Consider the following 19,193-nt stretch of genomic DNA (forward strand, 5'->3'; position numbering starts at 1 on the left):
CAAGTCGAGGAAGTTGTCGCTGCACACGCTGTACAATCCTTCCCCCACGCCCCATACGGTGAGGTTCGGCGGGCAGGGCTCGCTAATCCTTCCACTGTTCTGTGCTTGCCTAGACCAGGATCGCGCCCAGGGATTGGTAGACTAGGGCACTAAGGGCAGAGACAGATTTGGCACCCGACTGATTTCCGAAGGCTGGGATGGCAGCTGTTTCTTTTCAGGAGCTATGCTCTTCTAGGAAGGGGTGCATGATGGTTAAAGATGATTTCTTGACCGCATGTTCCCTCTCTTCTTCGCTTCTGCTCCTCCACACTGAAATCCTTACTCGACGACTTTACTCCCAGCCGGCACTGTACGGAACCACAGTTTGAAGAATACAAGACTTGCTACGACCCGCACACCAAACACTACTCTGAACTGAGTACCACTCCAGCCATGGCGCCTATTCAAACGCAGACAATCACACCCCACCAATTCAGCAACCCGGTCACAGTCATACGGGCCTCGGGACGCATATCCAAACCACCAGCGCGCTCAACACGCACACAGACCAAAGCACTTCTATCTCACTCGCCACAAATACCCACCGCACATCCAGACATCGACATTAGTCTGCTCCGCAATAAGCTCCTCCTTCAGTGCCGACAATACATTCCCTCTGAGCTTCTTCATGAAGCCCTGACAGACGGCATCTATTCTCGCGCGACACATTGGATTACGCCTTCTTCCAACGCAGCCTCCAAGTTCGGCAAGCGAAAACGCTACTATGTTCTGCACAGCTCAAACTTCACCTTCCAGTCCATGGGTAGCGCGTGGGAGGCGCGGATCCTATCTGGGGGTAGCCAGCCAATCGATGCAGGAAACGGTGTAGTCATTTTCGTCAAGGAGAGGAGAGAATGGGACGCGTTCATGGCGGGGTACAGAAGGCAAGGAAAGCGAGCGGGGCAGCTGATGAGGCTCAAGCAGAAGGATACTGAGCGAGGATGGAGGGACGCGTGGAAGAGGAAATGCGGGATGGAGGAAGGTGGCGGCAAGGAAGTCAACGCTGGGCCCATGTGGGTGCTAGTGAAGAGCGCTGTTGCGAAGATTGTCAGAGGTGAGGCGTGAGCTGCATTCTGGCTGGCTCTTGGGGAAAAGTGGGTTTTGCATCTGCTGGCGTTTGGCGCGTTTTTCTAGATCAACTTTAGCGAGCATTTACGACCTTTATGACGGCTGGAGCGGTACGCTTCGGGGCTTTGACGCTGCTTGTAGCCACTGCCTAGATAGATATCTACTCAGGAACTAACTAGTATATTCAAGCAAAATTTGAATCGAAATACATAGCTTCTCCCAGACGTGTTCTGTGTCTACTCACACCAGCTCGCCGACAGGCCGAGTGAAGCGTCGCCCCCGCATCGATTGAATTAGCGAAGTGGGTATCCCTGAGGCTCAAACATGGCTCGTGCCGCTCATTTAGCTCCGTCTTAGCTCCGGGCCCTTGATGCCACGGTTGAATCTTTGGTCAATGCAATGTAAATCTAAAGACAGGTGTACTTTGTCGCTTCCTCCCGCAGTCGCTCTACAGACACGGTCTTGCTGACTTCCCTCTTCGCGCGCTCTTCACTGCGCTGTCCGCTCCTTTATATACGCCAGAACAAGCTATAGTCCCGCCCGCGCGCCCCTTGCACGAAATCATCACCAATACGTCAATCGAGGGACCACCGTGATAGAGCACCCGCAATGGCAGAAGCAGTCCGACGCAAGGTCAACGAGACCAAGGGAGGTGCCAATGGAAATGCGCATCACCAATTAGACGGCGCAGTCCATGCGATCGAGCAGAAGCTGGAGGAGCAAGCGGAGCTCCATGCGCGAAACCCCCAGGAGCAGAAGGAAGCAGGCCTGTTCCAGTTGGTCATTTGCGTCGCCGGTATATACGGGAGTTTGTAAGTCACAGGGCGCGAGGGTAGATTGGATTCGAGGACCCTGACTGACAGCAAGACAGCATGACTTGGGCATGGATCCAAGAGCGGTTAACGACCACCACCCACGGTCTCAAGAACGAGCGCTTCACATACTCCATCTTCCTCAATACGGTCCAATCCGCCTTTGCTGCCATGACCGGCCTCCTATATCTCAACCTCTCCGCGAAGAAAGACCCCAAAACCGGCCTTCGCAAAGTGCTCCCTATATTCCCTTCCCAAGACATCCTGGTGCCGCTCCTTGGAATCGCCGTCACCTCGTCGCTCGCTTCTCCCTTTGGATACGCGAGTCTGAAGCACATCGACTATGTCACCTTCATCTTGGCTAAAAGCTGCAAGCTGCTACCTGTCATGTTCCTCCACATCTCGCTCTTCCAGAAGCGGTACCCAATGTACAAGTACGCCGTCGTTGGTTTTGTAACACTGGGTGTAGCCGTCTTTACCTTGCACAGCCCGTCAACTGCGAAGAAGGCCGCGAAGAAAGGTGTCAATGCGGACGCGTCGCAAACCATCGGTCTTGTTCTACTCGGTGTCAATCTACTCTTCGACGGTCTGACCAACACAGTTCAAGATCACATCTTCAGCAGTTTCAAAGGCTTCACTGGACCCCAAATGATGTGTGCGCAGAATATCATGTCTACAGCATTGACAGTTTCATACCTCCTTATCACCCCGCTCCTCGCTTCCACTCCCCTCGCTCCCTGGATCGGACTCGACCCCCGTTCTACCTCCGGTGAACTCTCTGACGCGCTGTCTTTCATAACCACCTACCCCGCGGTAGGCTGGGACGTCCTCATGTTCTCAGCCTGTGGCGCTATAGGCCAGGTTTTCATCTTCCATACCTTGGCTCACTTCAGCTCGTTGCTGCTTGTTACTGTCACGGTTACGAGAAAGATGTTGACAATGGTTTGGAGTGTGTGGTGGTTTGGCCACGAGATTACAGGCATGCAATGGCTTGGTGTTGGGCTGGTCTTTGGTGGAATTGGGGCAGAGGCTGCGGTGGGGAGAATGGAGAAAGCGAAGAAGGCTGCGGCCAAGAAGAAGGGGGAAGAGGAAGAGAAAAGGAAGAGGTAGACGATACAGGCGTTTTTGTTGGATCCTGGAACATAGAGCAGTTTTGGCATGTTCATTTCGCTAGAGTGACTGACGATAGACTTTTCATTTGAAGTGGATTTAGAAAAGATTGTTTTGTCAAACACATATTTTAAAGTGCTGGGAGCCATCTCAAGCGATCTGTGTTAAGTGAGCCTTACTCAGCGATACCATAACATCACGCTTGCCCGGAAAATGTCTACACTTCCTTCAACTTCCGTCTTCTGCAAAGAGAAACACATACACAATTTTCGATGCTGTCGATATGATAGGATCGACGCAACCACTACCAAACTTCGAGATCCCGTATTTGCTTATCGGGGTCTTGATGGTGCAAGTGTGGGTGAATGATGTGTTTGTGGTTGATCGGTCATAATAGAAATCCATATCTGCTTTCAGGCCGACCTTGGTTCTTAACGGTACAAACATCGAGTGCATGACAGAGGCCGCCTGTAAAAGGTAACGAAGTAGCACAGTTAGGCTGAGCCTTACTCATTTGCACCATCACTCTTCGATTACCCCACCTTCTCTTCCCCGACTTCAACACTCACTTCCCACCCAGATATTCTGTTTCCAATATTTGCCTAGACAAAGTGTTCTGGACGATGTCAAATGAACCTCTTCTGCCTTCCTATGGTGCAGCGACGCAGCGCACCCGCCCCAACGAATATCGACTCGTCGCAAAGCACACTCATGCCTCACGCGCGCTGACAGACACTATCTGTGCACCCGTCTTCTTGATCAGCGCTATCTTCACTACTGTCTGGGCCACAGGTCTCGTAAGTAGAACTTTAATTCTTCATCAACCTCTAGAGTATACGTATTGATATCATCTAGTTTGAGGGAACGCCAACTGGCTCTGCACCCCTTCTCCCATACTTTGCTTCCATCTCTCTCGTAATATCTACGTGTTTCTGGATTGGTTATCTCATCACCATCGCTAGCGATAACGTCGGTGGCTCGGTACTGCGGAGGAACGTTACGATTGGTGTTACAGTTGTGGGAAAATTGGTACTCGCAACGGCTCACATGGTGATATGGCAGGCATATAAGATGCGGTATGAGGGGCTTTGGACACCAAATTGGGTAGTTGTGTTCATGGCAGCGCAAGCTTGGTTTGATGTAGTGTTCGTCGGGGTTAATGGATGGGTGTTGTGAGAGTATTGATACCTAGTCGCGGGATGGACAGTGAATGGAGCAATGAAGGGACCAGAACACGTGGAGGCATTCGTGTAGGAACTATCATGTTGGCATATGCTATGGCTGCTGCCTCTGCACGTTTAAGGTTTTTATTGTCGGTAGCCAGCGCGTCGAACACAACGTCACGTAAGATATATAAACTTGCTGCTGCTAAACATCTTGCTCGTGTTCGTGAGAGAAGAGGATGATGCGTCTTTCGAACAGATCTTGTATTACTGTTATCGTGCCAACAATGACTGAGTGTGGTATTGAAATTAGCACTCATCTCGCAAGACTGACCTTCCATATATATCTAACATACATCCTACATCGGTTACTTTCCTTCTCATAGTGCTTTGGCATGTTCTCATATGTGGCGCGGCGCGTACACGCAGGTGGCACATATCGCAAATAGACACAAAATATCCGTTAAACCAAGTCTACTCTACACTACCCTTCTTCGCCCACTCCCTAAGAACGTTCTTCTGGATCTTACCCGTACTCGTCTTAGGCAACTCTTTCACAACCACAACCTCTCTGGGTACCATAAATCGACTGATATTACTATTCTCCTTAGCCCATTGTATCACTTCTTGGCCTAGGGTTTCGCTGTTCGTTCCGTCTTTCGTGGTAACAAAAGCCTTGGGTCGTTCGCCCCAGTGCGAATCAGGAACGGCGCACACTCCGACTTCGAGAATGGAGGGGTGAGTAGACAGCATAGCTTCAAGAGCTACACTCGATATGTTTTCACCGCCTGTGAGATGTATTGTCAGTATGTTGTTTTGAAGAGAACATGCAAACACAGGAGAATTTCAGGAGATACAAAAACATACCACTAATAATGATGTCCTTCGCCCGATCCAGAATTTGAATCGCGCCATCTGGATGCCAAACCGCCAAATCGCCCGTATGCAACCAGCCACCTTCCCACAACTTACGCGTCGCCTCGGCATCCTTGTAATATCCTTTCGCGCAGATGTTGCCCTCGAAGATGACTTCGCCTATCTCTTTGCCATTTCTTGCTACGTCGGTGAGAACGCCCTCTGGCTGCTCTGTCTTGATGACCCGCGTCGCTTTGCCGACGATGAAACCATGACCCTGTCGTGCCATACGATCGTATTTGACTTTCTCCGGAAGTATATCCCATTCAGGCATATGGTAGCCTTTTGTGATTGGACCGTAGGTTTCCGTAAGGCCATAGACGTGTACAGGATTCAAGTTCAGATTTGACATCTGTTCAAAAAGCCAGGCGCTTGGTGGGCTTGCCGCTACAGTCACTCTCACTGATTGAGGTAAACGTTCTGCTTCTTTTGCCGCGCAAAGGAGGGTGTTGACAGTAGGCGCAGCGTTGAAATGCGTGATACCTTCTTCCTTCAGTAGGCGCCAGATCTCTGGGTAATCGATCTTGCGGAGGCAATAGTGTGTTCCTCGCACGGCAGTTACAGACCATGGGAAGGTCCAGCCGGTGGCATGGAACATGGGAAGAGTCCAGAGATACTTTGCACGGCCCGTGTGATAGTTTAGTCCGGATTCAATAACATTGCCCATTGCAGCGAGGTAGACGCCGCGATGTGTATATTCGACCCCCTTTGGTCGTGCCGTTGTCCCACTGGTGTATGCAAGTGCCATGACGTCCTCCTCGTCCTTTGCCTGCGCCTCTAGATCATCCCAGCCTTTGCCGCCCTGTTCGATATCGTACTTCAGTCCTTCGAGTACTGCATCGTCGAAAGGGCCTGAGAGCTCGCCTTCGGTCGCGTCCGTATCAGTATCGACCAATATCGGTATGCTCGGTCTCTCTTTCTTGTACTCGTCCAATAATCCCACAAACTCGGCATCCGCAATAATCATATCAACGTCCGAGTGCTGGAAGATGTAGCTGATGTCATCGTGCTTCAATCGATAATTGATCGCGACATTGACACCTCCTGCCGCTGCGATGCCGAATGTGCTCTCCAAAAAGGCTGGAGTATTTGTCGACAGTATACCGACTCTCTTATATCCGTGTTTCCTTAGATAGTATGCCAGGCCTCGTGCGCGATCCGCAGCTTCAGCGTAGGAGCGCCGTAGGATCTTGTTGTTTGCTGTCTTGTGGTATATTGCCGTCGCGTCGGGCTCGATTTGCGCCGCGCGCCAGAGAAACCATGTTGGGCTGAGGGTGTGGAAGTTGTGTCGGTGATGGTATTCGTGGCTGTCGCCGAGATGGATAGGTGGAGGTCCGGGGACAGGGTTCGCTGAGGTGAAGTGCGACGCGAGTTGCTTCAGACGGTCTTTGGCCCCCTCCATTGTATCTGCACGGCAATGTAGTGGTCTATGGGTACAACGACAACTTATATACGCGTAATAGAAATATCGATCTACAGATTGGTCCAGGCTGAGCTGAAGCTATAGACGCAAGAGTGCGGAGTAGCTCCGCTATGGGACGAGATGCGAGAGATGTCCGAGGTCTTGAGCGATCCAAGGTTCACAGGCGCAAACCAAACAAGGGTAAGGAACGGAAGAAGAAATATATCTCGGCTCTTCTCTAGAGCAGCCACTGCCTGGAAGCGATCTAATACATGTATTGCAGGGTGCAACGGTAGCTGATGTCGAGGCTTACAACCATGGATTGGGGAAATCTGGGGAAGGGTTCCGGTTCCGTTGCGGCACGACGTCACAGCCGAGGTTAACCGTCAGTAAGGATGTCTACCTTGTCCATCCTTTCAGCCGTGTCGGATCGGATGCGCATGGTGAGTCCGAGTGCTGTGCAAGACACTGTGTCACTTGAAGCGTGCATGTTTTACTCAAGGGGAATCGTAAGTCAATTGACATAACCACAAGTCTATTGCTGAACGCTCAACGCCGTCACCATGCTTTACATCAGCTGGGATTTTTCATTTCGTATTGCTTCTAGCCGGAAGAGTACCTGAAGACACAGCAGACCGACCGCGAAGAGACCCATGAACACGTAAGCACCCTGGTATTGATGTGCTCTTTTAGCCTGGACACCCTTTCGAATGGTCGGAGTATAGTAGAGGAAATAAACATCCCATGAGCCCAATGCAATCCACGCCGAACCACGTCACCGAAACTGAAACCGACACTGTTCATCGACTGCCGATTTCTAGTATCCGAGGGATGTGAGCTCTTGCTGGACCTTGGAGTCGACGTTGGCCGTCTTCTTGGCCTCAGCCAACTGCCGTCGGACAGCCTTCTTGCGCTCGTAGTAGGCGGCACCCTTGACCTTCCTGCGCTCCTCGAGACTGTGTGTGAATTAGCAAATTTGAACTGCCTGAACTTGGTACATGTGACATACCGGGCAACGACGTCCTGGTACTTCCAGCCGAACTCGTGACCGAGACGACCGACAGTGCAGTACTTGCGTCCGGGCTTGAGCCTCAGTACCCTCAGGGCCTGGGGAACAACGACGCGCTTCTTCTTGTCGTAGGGAGCGGGAACACCCTCGAAGGTCTTCAAGCGCTCCATAGCGGCCTTACCGCGGGGAGTCTTGTGAGGAATCATACCACGGACGGTTCGCCAGAACATCTTGGAGGGAGCGCGGAAGTGGAAGGGACCTGGAGCATGAATCAGCACACGTGCCGTGGCAGGTCACGCATTCGAGTTTTGACTGCGAATGCGCAATGCATGGACAGGAAGACGTACCACCGCGAGTGGGGTTGTAACGGGTCTGCTTGCGCAGGAAAGCAGAGTACTTCACTGTATAACCCTGTCAGTTGCCATCTTTCCAAAAACATATCCCGAGAGCGCTCAGCCAAAGAGCAAGCACTGTGCATATTGTCGACCACATCGTCTCCTTGTAGCCCCATACTCTCAATTGCACTCCAGGGCTTGCTCCTTGTCTCGCTCGCTCGTTCGGTGGGTGTACGTACACTTGGCGCGGAAGAACTCGCCGGAGATGTTGAGGGCCTCGCATCGCACAACAACGATCTTCTGGCCGTTGAGGAGCTGCTTGGCGACGGTGCTGGCGAGGCGACCGAGCAAGTGGCCCTTGCCGTCGATGACCTGCGTGCGCTGTCAGCGAGACGTTCCATGGAAGAATGCGTATTGTTGACGGAATTGGAGGCTGGCATCGCCGCGGAATGCGAAGGCCAGTACTGGGCATATCGGGTTGCGTCTATCGGGGCGTACGTACAATGACGGGTTCGAAGGTCGACATTTTGCTCGACTCCGGTGTGCTGTGAGGTTAGTTGTCGTGATGGAGAGCTCGAGAGATGCGAATTCCAGGTGGCTCAGGACTAAGCGAATTCAATATTCGACTTTGTGGTGCACGGACCCATTAGCGTGACTGCCATCTCGAACACCACTCGCACCTGCACATCACCACGCTCTGCACAGCAGCAGCGGCCAGCGCCTCATGAAAATATGATGCACGTCTTGAGCCGTCGTGCATGTCTAATTGGCTTACTGTCGAACGGTTTAGGTAGCCTAGCTACTATGGCCATGGCAACCAGTCGCTGCACTTGTGCAGTCTCTGCTCACTACTCTCGCGCCCGACATGAGAGCACAATACGAGGCTGTATCTGCAGTGAGAACAGTAGAATGGCTATTGCTACAACAAGGGAAAGGAGCTGCATTCTTCTGGGCAGTCGACTTTGAAACACCGTCATCATCTTGTACCCGGGTCGAGTTTCTTTTGACAGTCACCGATCCTTCCAATCGTTGCAGCTCCAACACAGGCGGCTTAGCACTTCTGTTACACGGCTTCATCTCACTACTGGATCCGTTACTGTTTCACACAAGAACTGTTTGCGGACTCCATCGGACTTGCCTGAATGATCAGCAGTTTTTGTATTTTGGCCAGGTTTTCTTGTCGCGCATGTACATTTAGTTCAATCCGGACAAAAGAGATAAGCTCCTTGAACGCTACTATCTAGGTGTACTTCTCAATGTTACCTATTCCCTAGCGACTGTCTCGTCTTCACTATGATGTATTATCATAATCATTACTGTCTCCAAGGAATGAGGGTTTCAGGATTCATAGAGGAATAAATTCGCGATCTTGTGTGCTCTGGTATCTGTGAAAGATTCCAAAAGTCTCACTGAATTGGCATAATCGCGTCCTATCTATGATTGCTGCACCTGCTTGGTAGTACCGCTTTGAGTTTCCGTCACATCATACCCGTTTTCGGCACGCACAACTTCATCCAGCTCTTGCAGCCACTTCTGCGGCATCTATTCGCTGCAACCTTAAGCAAGAATAACAGCACCTGCCACGCTCTACTTCGTGACAGAACCTTCCAGAGCATTGGGATGTCACTTCCAGACTCGTAGTAATGGTCACGCTCAGTCCCCTCTCATGTGGTTCTTCAGCTGTTTCCCCGTGACTGGGGATAGACGTGTACTATTTCTATATAAACAAGGAAGAAACCGCGTGTAGCCTACAACAAAGAAGCAGTTTTACATGTCGGCCACATTACAGCCGGTTAGGGGTATTGAATCGATATTCCTAAGACCAGTCTTCGTAGACTTGTACAGACGGTTGGTGATAGCCGCGCAAACCCGAGCTAGTACTTCACAACCATTTGGCTCTATTTTCCATGCTGGAGAAGAGTATTGCATTTGCGGTAACCAACAGACTGCACCGATCTCTCGTGTGCTTCCCAACAACCTCACTTTCCGTGCAAGGCCAGGATAGCCATTAGTTCATCACAAAGAGTATGATAAAACCATGACTGAAGCCTAGCCGTCCACTTCCGGGCTCATCGAGATATCTTCTAACTTACGTTCAAAGCACAATCTTCAGTCCTGAGTTTTTCCATGATCGCCCTTATGCATGGTCACACTGAGCCTATGTTTGGGGTCCCGCTCGGTGGTATCGAGTCCAGAACTCTCCATTTCGACTAACGCTTTAGTGGGTGTGGCTACCGCACCAAGCCGGAGGACTGGAACTGTCCTGGCCACCGGATCGAGATTGTCGACTACGTCAATGCGTAGAGAAGACGTTCCACTGACGGATCTTAGACTGGTTCAGTTTGGCCGAAGTCGGATTTGCGAGAAGAAACAAGACTAATATAGAGCTGAAGCTTGCATCAACTACAGTGTTCTTGAGCCTGAGGCTCATTGGTACCTAGGTAGTGGCAGACGTAGCAAGTGTACAGAATTTTCGTTCAGGATTACCATCAGATCATAGAATGCGCTGATCATTAATATACGGCGGCTCGACAACGGTCTTATTACGAACACGAAGCTTGTGTTGTCGATCGAACGAAATGTCCAGATCTGCAGTGAACGTCACATCTCAGCATCCCTATGCAATCGCATATTCTGAGGATTCGCAACACGACAGTTGTTTCGAAATCTAGCATTCCAACCGTCAAGTATGAACGACCGGCGATCGGCCAGTTTGCTGTTTCTTTTACGTATGAGCCCGCACACACGTATTGCCAACTTATGCTCTTGCGGGAGCTAACCACGTGGTCTGCGTCGCAACAACAGTTTGCGTCATGCGCCACACCTTGATGCGATCACGAAGCAGACCCCAGGCATTTTCTGCTTGGCATCATGCACACAATCTCCCCTTGAGGATTTCAGCCACGTTTCACAACACTGCGCCATACCTTGGCCAAACGCCCCACCAAATTTGCGCCACTCCTGAGACTGCTTGGCTCATTTCTGTTGGCCCATGTGAGCAGACGCAGGAGACATCGTACGTGTTTGCTCTTGGCCTTGTGGCTAGTGCTGTGGCTAAAGCCTGACCAGATGAACGGCATTCGTATTGGACTTGATGTGACCTGCATGATGATGAGCGAAAATGGGGTGCTCTAAGCGAGTTGCTGAGTCACCCGGAAGTCGGCACATGTGGCTCAAGATAAGCACCACTAAAAAGCGTAGGGTGTTCCAATTACCAACGTATAAGCGTCCATAATTGGAAGCATAGTAATGCCAAGGGACCTCGGTATGACATGGCTGCATTGTCGGTATCTCCGACAGCAAAGGAATTTGCATACTGTATATACGGATATGTGGTGAGTGACCCGATGGACAAGCATCGCAAACGAGTATATACGAATCAACCGACATGCTACCGGGAGCAACTGCAGGAACCGCTACTGCTTGAGCAGAGTCTGCTCTTTCAGGACATTCCGTATCTCAAAGGATTATACTTGGCGGGTCCAATACGCTCGTTCTCTTAGCAGAATGTATTCATGGGGAAACTGAAGCGGTAGCCGGCCCCACCGAGCGCTCGAGCAAATCGATGGTGGTGACCAACCGACATTGGAAAAATTGGGAGAATTCCAGGACTGTGGTTCGTACCGGCATTACCATGGTGGCAGCTGGGCTGCTCTATAAATTTATCACGTTGAAGGTACCTTCTCGTTTGGAATACGGTCAAAGGCAGGGCAGGGCTTGAGTTTCTTACGTTTGCTCGCCGGTGTACAGCAGGTAATGGCAAGGGTCACCAGCCGCAGTCAAGCCACGCTGTCACGTTCATGGCGACTTTATCCGGCGCTAAGATCTGTCGCGCAAGGCTGGTGCGAGCGGGGAGACAGGCTTTCGGTAGCTCGCCCTGGACGAGAGCCCGAGACAGCCCACGGCTGGGGTGAGTAATTGTCCTCGCTTGGCTGTATGACGGAACCGAGTTTGGTCGCGGCTGATCGTTTCTCGATAGAGAGGCTTTAGAGCGCACGAGGAATATCGGAGAACGAACAAGTTGCAACGGATTGGCGGATCAGACGACTAATGCAGGTTTGGTGTGCAAAAAGCCATGGAGAAGGCTCGGCTTCGCTTGGATGCAGGGCTCTACAACACCTTGGGTGGCGTGGGTGGCGTCTCAGCAGGACCCCCCACCAGGTGTCTCAACCCATAGGCGCTTCAAGGTAGCAGCCAGCAACGGTATGACGCCACAGGGTAGAGGTCAGCATTGCTGTGCTTGACGACTTGGCGATTCTGGTCTTTGTGAATGGAAACGTCGGGAGGTGGGGCTAGGCAGGAAGCGGTGTGCATGCTGTCTGAGCAAAACCTGTCGAGGACGTGTTATGAAGCCTTGGAGCAGTCAATAAAGGCAGACAGGTGTGCTCGCCGAGATGAATGCACCAATACTGGGCTTGGCTCGCAGGTGAGAAGTGAAAAGCGGACGACTCGGCGGAGTCCAACGATTCGATTCCGGCGTGCAAAAGGGCGGGACGGTGCCATGCGACGGCGCTAGCCTAACTCTAATCCTTGACCCACAAGCTTCTCCGCTGTCTTCACACCCCTGTCACGAGCATCCACCACTTTTGCTCTTAGGCGCAGCGTTCCCCCCCAGCCACAGCTGGCCACATTCTCCTTCCCGACACCCATGACTTCTCCGGCCCTCACAACAACTGAGAGCCTTCCAGCAGACGCGGGCCGCTCGGGCCCCTTCGACAATCACCAAGAAGACGTCTCTGAGTTTGGCGAGGAAAACTCGGAAACCAATGACGTAGGCGATGATCAGGCACCGAAACCGCAACCCCAGAAGCGGCGTCGTGTGACGCGTGCTTGCGACGAATGTCGACGCAAGAAGATCAAATGCGATGGCAAGCAGCCTTGCACCCACTGCACCGTCTACAGCTATGGTACGTGCACCGCTGTCTTGAAATTGGCCACCTTGGACACATGCTAACGCTCCGCAGAATGGTAAATCCCAAGTCTGCCTGCAAGTAGCCTGCAACACCTGTAATTGACACTCTACCAGCACATATGATCAGCCCTCGAATCGTCGCCGCAATGCGACTCCCCAGTACATCGAGGCTCTGGAGAGCCAGCTCAAACGTGCAAAAGCGCTGCTTCACGTCGTCCTGCCCACGGTCGATTTGAATGACCCCGCCATTGACGCCCACCTTCAGAATGGCTTGCTACCACAGCTGCCACAGCCGGCTCCGCGGCCTCCAGTGATGCCTGGAGACCCTCGGATCCCCCACCATCAAGGACCAGTCCACGGTGACGAACAGCCAGATTCCCATCTTGAGGCCATGGTCAAAGCCACTGGCCAGCTTGATCTGGATGAGGAGGGCAATTGGGATTATCAGGGTCATTCCTCAGGACTCAGCTTCATGAGGGGTCTAAGACAATTTGATGATATGTTCCAAATCCCTTCGGACGAGTCGCCGTCTCTCCGCCACCGAACCATGTCCCATGAACCGCCTTCTCCTAGTTCCCTGTCCATCACTGGATCTACTGCAGGAGCTGTCAACGTGCCTTTACCCAGTAAGGCAAATGCGCGCATCCTCTGTGACAGTGCCATAATCCAGTATAGCGCTATGCTGCGCGTTGTTCATCTTCCTACCTTTTACAAGCAGATGGACCGCCTCTATCAAGTCTCTTCTGAGAACTACGGCACTGCCGAGACCAGCTTCCTGCCCTTGTTCTATTCTGTCTTGGCCTTGGGCAAACTTTACTCAGAGAATGATACAGCAACTGATGTAACAAGCTATGACGTGCTTACCGACGAGGGGTATGCACCACATTCTCCAGACGCATCTTTTTGCAAATGCTAACGTGCCGCAGACTCAAATACTTCAAAGCTTCGCGCCAACTTTTGGACATTACTGACTGCAGAGATCTTACTTCGCTTCAAGCCATCATTTTCATGATCCAGTTTCTGCAATCCTCTGCGAAGCTCAGCACGTGCTATGCATATATCGGCGTTGCTCTACGCTCAGCTTTGCGCATGGGTTTACACCGGTCTTTCAACGTCAAGTTCAACCCTATCGAGGCGGAAACGCGCAAACGAATTTTCTGGGTAATTCGAAGGATGGACACGTATGTGGGAGCAATGCTCGGTTTGCCACGGTTTCTGGATGACGAGGACATTGACCAGGAGTGGCCAATCGAGGTGGATGACGAGTATATTACGGAGACAGAAATTCTGCCTATGCCCGAAGGAAGCATTTCAGTCATGGCAGCTTTCAACGCCCACACGCGTCTCGTGCAAATTCTGAATAAGATCTGCAAGTATGTGTACCCAATTAAGGGAACACAATCAGGCGCAAAGAACTCCGTAACCTACTCTGTGGGTTATTCCAAAATTCGCGAAATCGAACAGGATCTCGCAAGATGGCTCGATGAGTTGCCTGTTGCGCTCAAGCCCGGCGGCGATGCCCCATCAATCATTAAAAGGTAAGTTGGTCGCCGACGTTGACTGTTATGGCTATTGACATTTGTACCAGAGTTCAACAGCTTCTCCGCATGGCATTCGGACATGCTCAACTCCTGCTCTATCGGCCATTCCTACACTATGTTTCGCAATCATATAACATCAACACAGTTGATCAAAGGGCGTTTGCTTGCGCTTCTGCATGCGTTAATGTTTCACGTAACATCATCCATATTTCGACAGAGATGCGTAAACGGGGTCACCTGGCTGGGGCATATTGGTTTTCGATGTACACGACATTTTTCGCAATCGTATCGATCCTGTACTTTGTCTTGGAAAACCCGACAAGCTCCACTAGCTTCGAGCTTTTGCGGGACGCTGTTGAAGGCAAAGAAGTCTTGGCGTACTTTGCTAAGAGAAGCCTGGCAGCAGATAGGTGCAGCACTGCGTTAAAGGTAGATGCATTATCAACCACATATATGTAACAGAGCTAACCATATCCTACAGGGCATGTTTGAGCGTCTTCCCGAATCAATTAGGCATGGTGGAGAGATTATTGCTTCAAGGAAACGTCGACAAGGAAGTTCGCCACATTCCATGGGAACCCGTCCTACCTTTTTCGCGCAAAACGATGCTGCAGGCCCACGACGTGCGAGCACCTATCCAGACAGTATCCCTAACGTCAAAACTGCCGGTCAGACACAGTCATTTGAATCCCACAACCCGGATTTTGGCAGCATTGGCCTGGGCTCTTCGTACCCAGCACACTCAGTTTCCAACCCAAACCTTTTCGATGGTGTGCCAGGCCTCACGCCTACATCCTCCAACGATAGTCTGCCAAGTTTTGGTTTGGCTCCTATTCACGATTCGCAACCAACTTCTTCTGCCTTCGGTCCGGCAAGCTTGGGCAATCCACTAGCTGACCCTTCGGGTCTCAATGTTCCGATCGCAGACATCTCGACTATGATGTTTCCCTCTGCCGATCCGCTCGCCTATCCGAACCAACCAATGACTGCCTTCGAGAACAAGCACCCTCAAGCATTTGACCGCAGCACAGGCACTCCTGTGAGCGGCCACCCCACCCCGCTTCCAACTAGCATGGATCTGAAAGGACATCCCGCCATGTTCGCCCCTACTAGCATGCCTCAGGCACCAGCTCGACACATGGAAAGCGAAGCCCAGATTTTTACCTCAATGCCCATGTATATGATGCAAGGTGCCCAGCAATACCGCGGCTATCCACCCCAGCACGGTATGCCAATGCAAGCATCAAACAACATGCCTTTCGACGAGTTGATGCACCAAGAGGATTGGTCGCAGTCTTTCATGGACCCTGCGCTGAACATGAACGATGCAAGGTCGTCCCTCGGCACTCAGCAGTTTAGTCAAAATGGCTGGCGTTAAAGTGTCGAAACGCAAATGTAAAGTCATAGAACTGAGATCTCAAGGTTCCCCGCTGGTACATAAACTAGCGGAGAGCGTCTAAAGCTCAGTGTTGTCGATCTGTACTAGCTTCGAACACGGATGCCATTCCGTCCACCCTCTCGCCTTCAACCCACACCACAATAACGGCCGATATTTTTCCTTAGTCTCCTCAGGGTTATAACATGGCGTTTGCGAGTCTACAAAAAGCATTATACCCCATTGTCAACCGGCTGGCACCGATGAGTTAAGCGTTTTCCAACGGTATGCGTAGGGTGAGGACAGAGCCTCACTGACGTAGCTGTGACTTTCCAGTCCGCTACGATCGCGACCTGTCCAATGCATTTTAGCGTTGCATTTTGCTGCTTTGTTGTTCAAGATCTCATTTTTGAAGGGGCGTTCGACAAGCTAGGCTTTTTGAACATACGATAGACTTCGCGGCTGCGAGTCTAGGTCGAGCACATTGCAAGAGTGCTTCTTGAGCGAAAGGAAGCCGGATTGGAGGGCCACACTCGTTCCGTCTGACGAGGTAACGAGTTACGTATTAGATTACCAAATTGATCAAGCGGGTACCAGCGTACCACGCATAGCATACAGATCTCGAGGTTAACAATGTAGATGACCGTATGGTGTATTGTTTCCAATCACATTTGACAAACGCGGCAAAGATTGATTGTATCATAATATATTACGACACAGCAAAGTGAATAACAAGACTAACCGAGCCTGGGGCAGGGTAAGGGACTGAAGAGCCTCAATGGCAGCTACCCACCGCCATAGCGGAGCGGGGTAAAGCAATTCCGTCCAGACTTCCAAGGCCGTGCCTAGACCTTACCTTCGGCGCCGATGACCGCCAAGTACTGCTCAACGTTGGCCAAGGGCTAGCCCCAACCATTAGGAATACGGAAAGTAATGTGGAGTAGGACTTACCGACAACTGGGGTCTTGGTCACCAAGCAGTCGTACTCTGTCCAAGCAATCGTATCTAGCGACCTTCTTAACCGGGGCATCGGTGCTGACGGACTAGGATCTTTTGAATCCTAGCTGGGCATTGGCTAAGAGATTAACAGGTTTATCAGATGTGGTAGTAAGTGTAGTTGCAGGACCAAGGAGGATATCGGCTCGTGGGTTATCCGTAGGAAGATGAGTAAAGAGTATATGAAGGTGTGGGGAGTCTGGGGCAGAAGATGTCTAGGAACCTCTCAAACGACCAGTCTGATAGAGAGTCGTTGTCACCATGGTTCACGTATCTTCGCTGTCGATTATTGGTTCTGCATTGGTCGGGTTGAGCAATGCTGCCGCCTTGGGTACTGCGGAAGAGTATGCTGATGGAACGGTGCATGCGAGGATCATGGCAATGAAGACAGTACGCTTTCATTACTGCAATTGAAGTTACTGGTTCTTGACTAACACGGCTAGGCGCAATGGGACGCTGAAATCGCCTCTGGAGAGATGGATAGCACCCGGTATCCCGAACTTGGTTATACGTCGTGTGAGAACGGCTTTGCTGCTGCAATCCCTGGTGACTTCAACAACACATTCAAATGCCATAATGTTGGTCTACTCGAACTTAGAGCGTTTCTCAAATTGCTGACATGCGAAGATCGATCTCTACCATTTCCTTCCACATTCCCTCCTCGGCAGCTCTCAAGGCCAAGGATCCTCTTCCTGGGGATGGACATCCGAAGATGGACGCGAGTTCGTAGCAATCGGTCAATTCGATGGCACAGCCTTTGCAGAAATCAGCAGTGAAGGGAAGCTCATCTATCTCGGTCGCCTGCCTCCTTTTGACCCTATCGGATCCCGCTGGCGTGAGATTCGCGTGATGAGGGACTATGCCGTCATTGGTAGCGAGGCCATCAACCACGGTGTTCAGATATTTGACATGAAGAAGTTGCTTGATATCGATGGGAGTGAGCCTGTGAACTTCACCCAAGAGGATCTGACTGGCCATTGGGGGCTGAGCGATGATTGGAATGCCCTCCCGGTTGGCCGGACCCACAACATTGTCGTCAACGAAGAGCTCAACTACGCCGTAGCAGTAGGTTCCGTCGGCGGCAATGAGACTATTCGGGTTCGTGGTGACTTGCCATGCCGTGGAGGTCTAATCTACATTGACATGAGCGACCCAAGTAACCCTACGAGCCCTGGCTGCGCAGCCGCAGATGGATACGTCCATGATGCCGAATGCATCGTTTACCGCGGACCAGACACAAAATATTATGGGCGCGACATTTGCTATGGCTACAACGAAGACACTCTTACCATTTACGACGTGACCGACAAAGCTGGCAACACCACCAATATCATCTCCCGCACTACATACCCCGGTGCAGAGTATGTGCATCAGGGCGTTGTCAATAATGCGACCTGGCAAGAATACCTCTTCCTTGACGACGAATTCGATGAGCGCGATGCCCGCGTTGGGCCCATGACGCAGGGTCTGCCGTAAGTGTTCCTGTATGAGCTGCATATGAGACATAGACTGACTTCGTACACTTACATCTAGTACGACCCACATATTCGACATCAGAGACTTGGAAAATCCTTTTTACTCTGGAAACTACGAAGGAAAACGCCGTAGTATCGACCATAACCAATACGTTGTCGGTGAACATCTCTACCAATCGAACTACGGAAACGGACTAAATGTTCTGGACATTCATTCCATCACGCAGGACCCAAGCGGCAACAGCATTTGTGAAGCAGGCTTCTTTGACATATATCCCGAAGATGACGAGAATGAAGGCGGCGGCACAGTAGCTTTCCTGGGCTCATGGTCCAGTTACGCAAATTTCAAAAGCGGTTTCATCTTCGTACACACCATCGAGCGCGGTAGTTTCGTAGTCAAGATGACTAGTAAAGAGTGTGCGAAGCCAGCGGTTTGCGAGGCAGATTCTTGTCTTGCGTCAATGCGTACAGCAAATGTTGAAGGTAGACTGGGCGCTTCGCAGGAATTCTGCGGTAACTTCACGCAGAGATTGATCGATGACGTACAAGTTGTTCCAGAGTTTGCGAGGGAAGCGTGCGCTGGGGAAGATGTGGTGGCGAAGGTCAGTAGTGCATGCGCTTGCGTGCCTACTATTGCCGTGCCGGAGTTACCCAGGACGACGACTAGGGGTCCGGTGCCTACTGTACTGCCGCCTAGGGCGTAGATGGAAGAAGTTGTGGAGACGAAGGATAGCGCTGATAAGCAGAACCCGAGAATTACGATGGCGATATCCTGGTTTGGAAGCAAGGTGCGAAATGACGAGAACAACACTCCCATCTGCAACCATTCTACGAAACATCTACCATAATGAATACCATCTTGGCCTTGTTTCGAACATTGATCAACTGTGAGAGCGAGCATACTTTTCTGCGCGATGGACGTAGAACTTAGATCTGCAGAGCAGCATAAGCTGTCGTGATAGATTGATATATACGGTGAAAAAATATAGATACAAGAGAAAAGGGAAGAGCCACAGGCCCTCCCTGCCACACCTAAACATT

The 19,193-nt window shown here is 51.3% G+C and overlaps 6 protein-coding genes across 6 annotated transcripts; 4 read left to right on the plus strand and 2 right to left on the minus strand.

Moving 5' to 3' along the window:
• Window positions 1-432: 432 nt before the first annotated feature.
• AA0111_g10292 (hypothetical protein) lies at window positions 433-1,104 on the plus strand (the record flags this gene model as incomplete). Its single annotated transcript, XM_028644025.1, has 1 exon — window positions 433-1,104. One exon carries the CDS (start codon window positions 433-435, stop codon window positions 1,102-1,104), a length of 672 nt encoding a protein of 223 aa, XP_028502089.1.
• Window positions 1,105-1,716: 612 nt separating this feature from the next.
• On the plus strand, window positions 1,717-3,029 carry AA0111_g10293 (UDP-galactose transporter 1; the record flags this gene model as incomplete). The annotated part of the gene is made up of 2 exons (XM_028644026.1): window positions 1,717-1,919; window positions 1,979-3,029. 2 exons carry the CDS (start codon window positions 1,717-1,719, stop codon window positions 3,027-3,029), a joined length of 1,254 nt encoding a protein of 417 aa, XP_028502088.1.
• A 1,637-nt stretch (window positions 3,030-4,666) lies between these two features.
• Window positions 4,667-6,509, minus strand: AA0111_g10294 (Acetate/butyrate--CoA ligase AAE7, peroxisomal; the record flags this gene model as incomplete). The annotated part of the gene is made up of 2 exons (XM_028644027.1): window positions 4,667-4,980; window positions 5,060-6,509. The coding sequence occupies 2 exons, from the start codon at window positions 6,507-6,509 to the stop codon at window positions 4,667-4,669; spliced, it is 1,764 nt and encodes a 587-aa protein (XP_028502087.1).
• An 817-nt stretch (window positions 6,510-7,326) lies between these two features.
• AA0111_g10295 (60S ribosomal protein) lies at window positions 7,327-8,379 on the minus strand (the record flags this gene model as incomplete). Its single annotated transcript, XM_028644028.1, has 5 exons — window positions 7,327-7,465; window positions 7,519-7,777; window positions 7,866-7,919; window positions 8,093-8,225; window positions 8,356-8,379. The coding sequence occupies 5 exons, from the start codon at window positions 8,377-8,379 to the stop codon at window positions 7,327-7,329; spliced, it is 609 nt and encodes a 202-aa protein (XP_028502086.1).
• Window positions 8,380-12,501: 4,122 nt separating this feature from the next.
• On the plus strand, window positions 12,502-15,684 carry AA0111_g10296 (hypothetical protein; the record flags this gene model as incomplete). Its single annotated transcript, XM_028644029.1, has 6 exons — window positions 12,502-12,760; window positions 12,818-12,821; window positions 12,880-13,638; window positions 13,692-14,303; window positions 14,354-14,735; window positions 14,788-15,684. The coding sequence occupies 6 exons, from the start codon at window positions 12,502-12,504 to the stop codon at window positions 15,682-15,684; spliced, it is 2,913 nt and encodes a 970-aa protein (XP_028502085.1).
• Window positions 15,685-16,938: 1,254 nt separating this feature from the next.
• On the plus strand, window positions 16,939-18,856 carry AA0111_g10297 (hypothetical protein; the record flags this gene model as incomplete). Its single annotated transcript, XM_028644030.1, has 4 exons — window positions 16,939-17,067; window positions 17,121-17,255; window positions 17,305-18,149; window positions 18,211-18,856. The coding sequence occupies 4 exons, from the start codon at window positions 16,939-16,941 to the stop codon at window positions 18,854-18,856; spliced, it is 1,755 nt and encodes a 584-aa protein (XP_028502084.1).
• Window positions 18,857-19,193: the final 337 nt, after the last annotated feature.

Source organism: Alternaria arborescens, assembly GCF_004154835.1.
Source record: "Alternaria arborescens strain FERA 675 chromosome Unknown contig_34, whole genome shotgun sequence".
Classification (NCBI taxonomy): domain Eukaryota; kingdom Fungi; phylum Ascomycota; class Dothideomycetes; order Pleosporales; family Pleosporaceae; genus Alternaria; species Alternaria arborescens.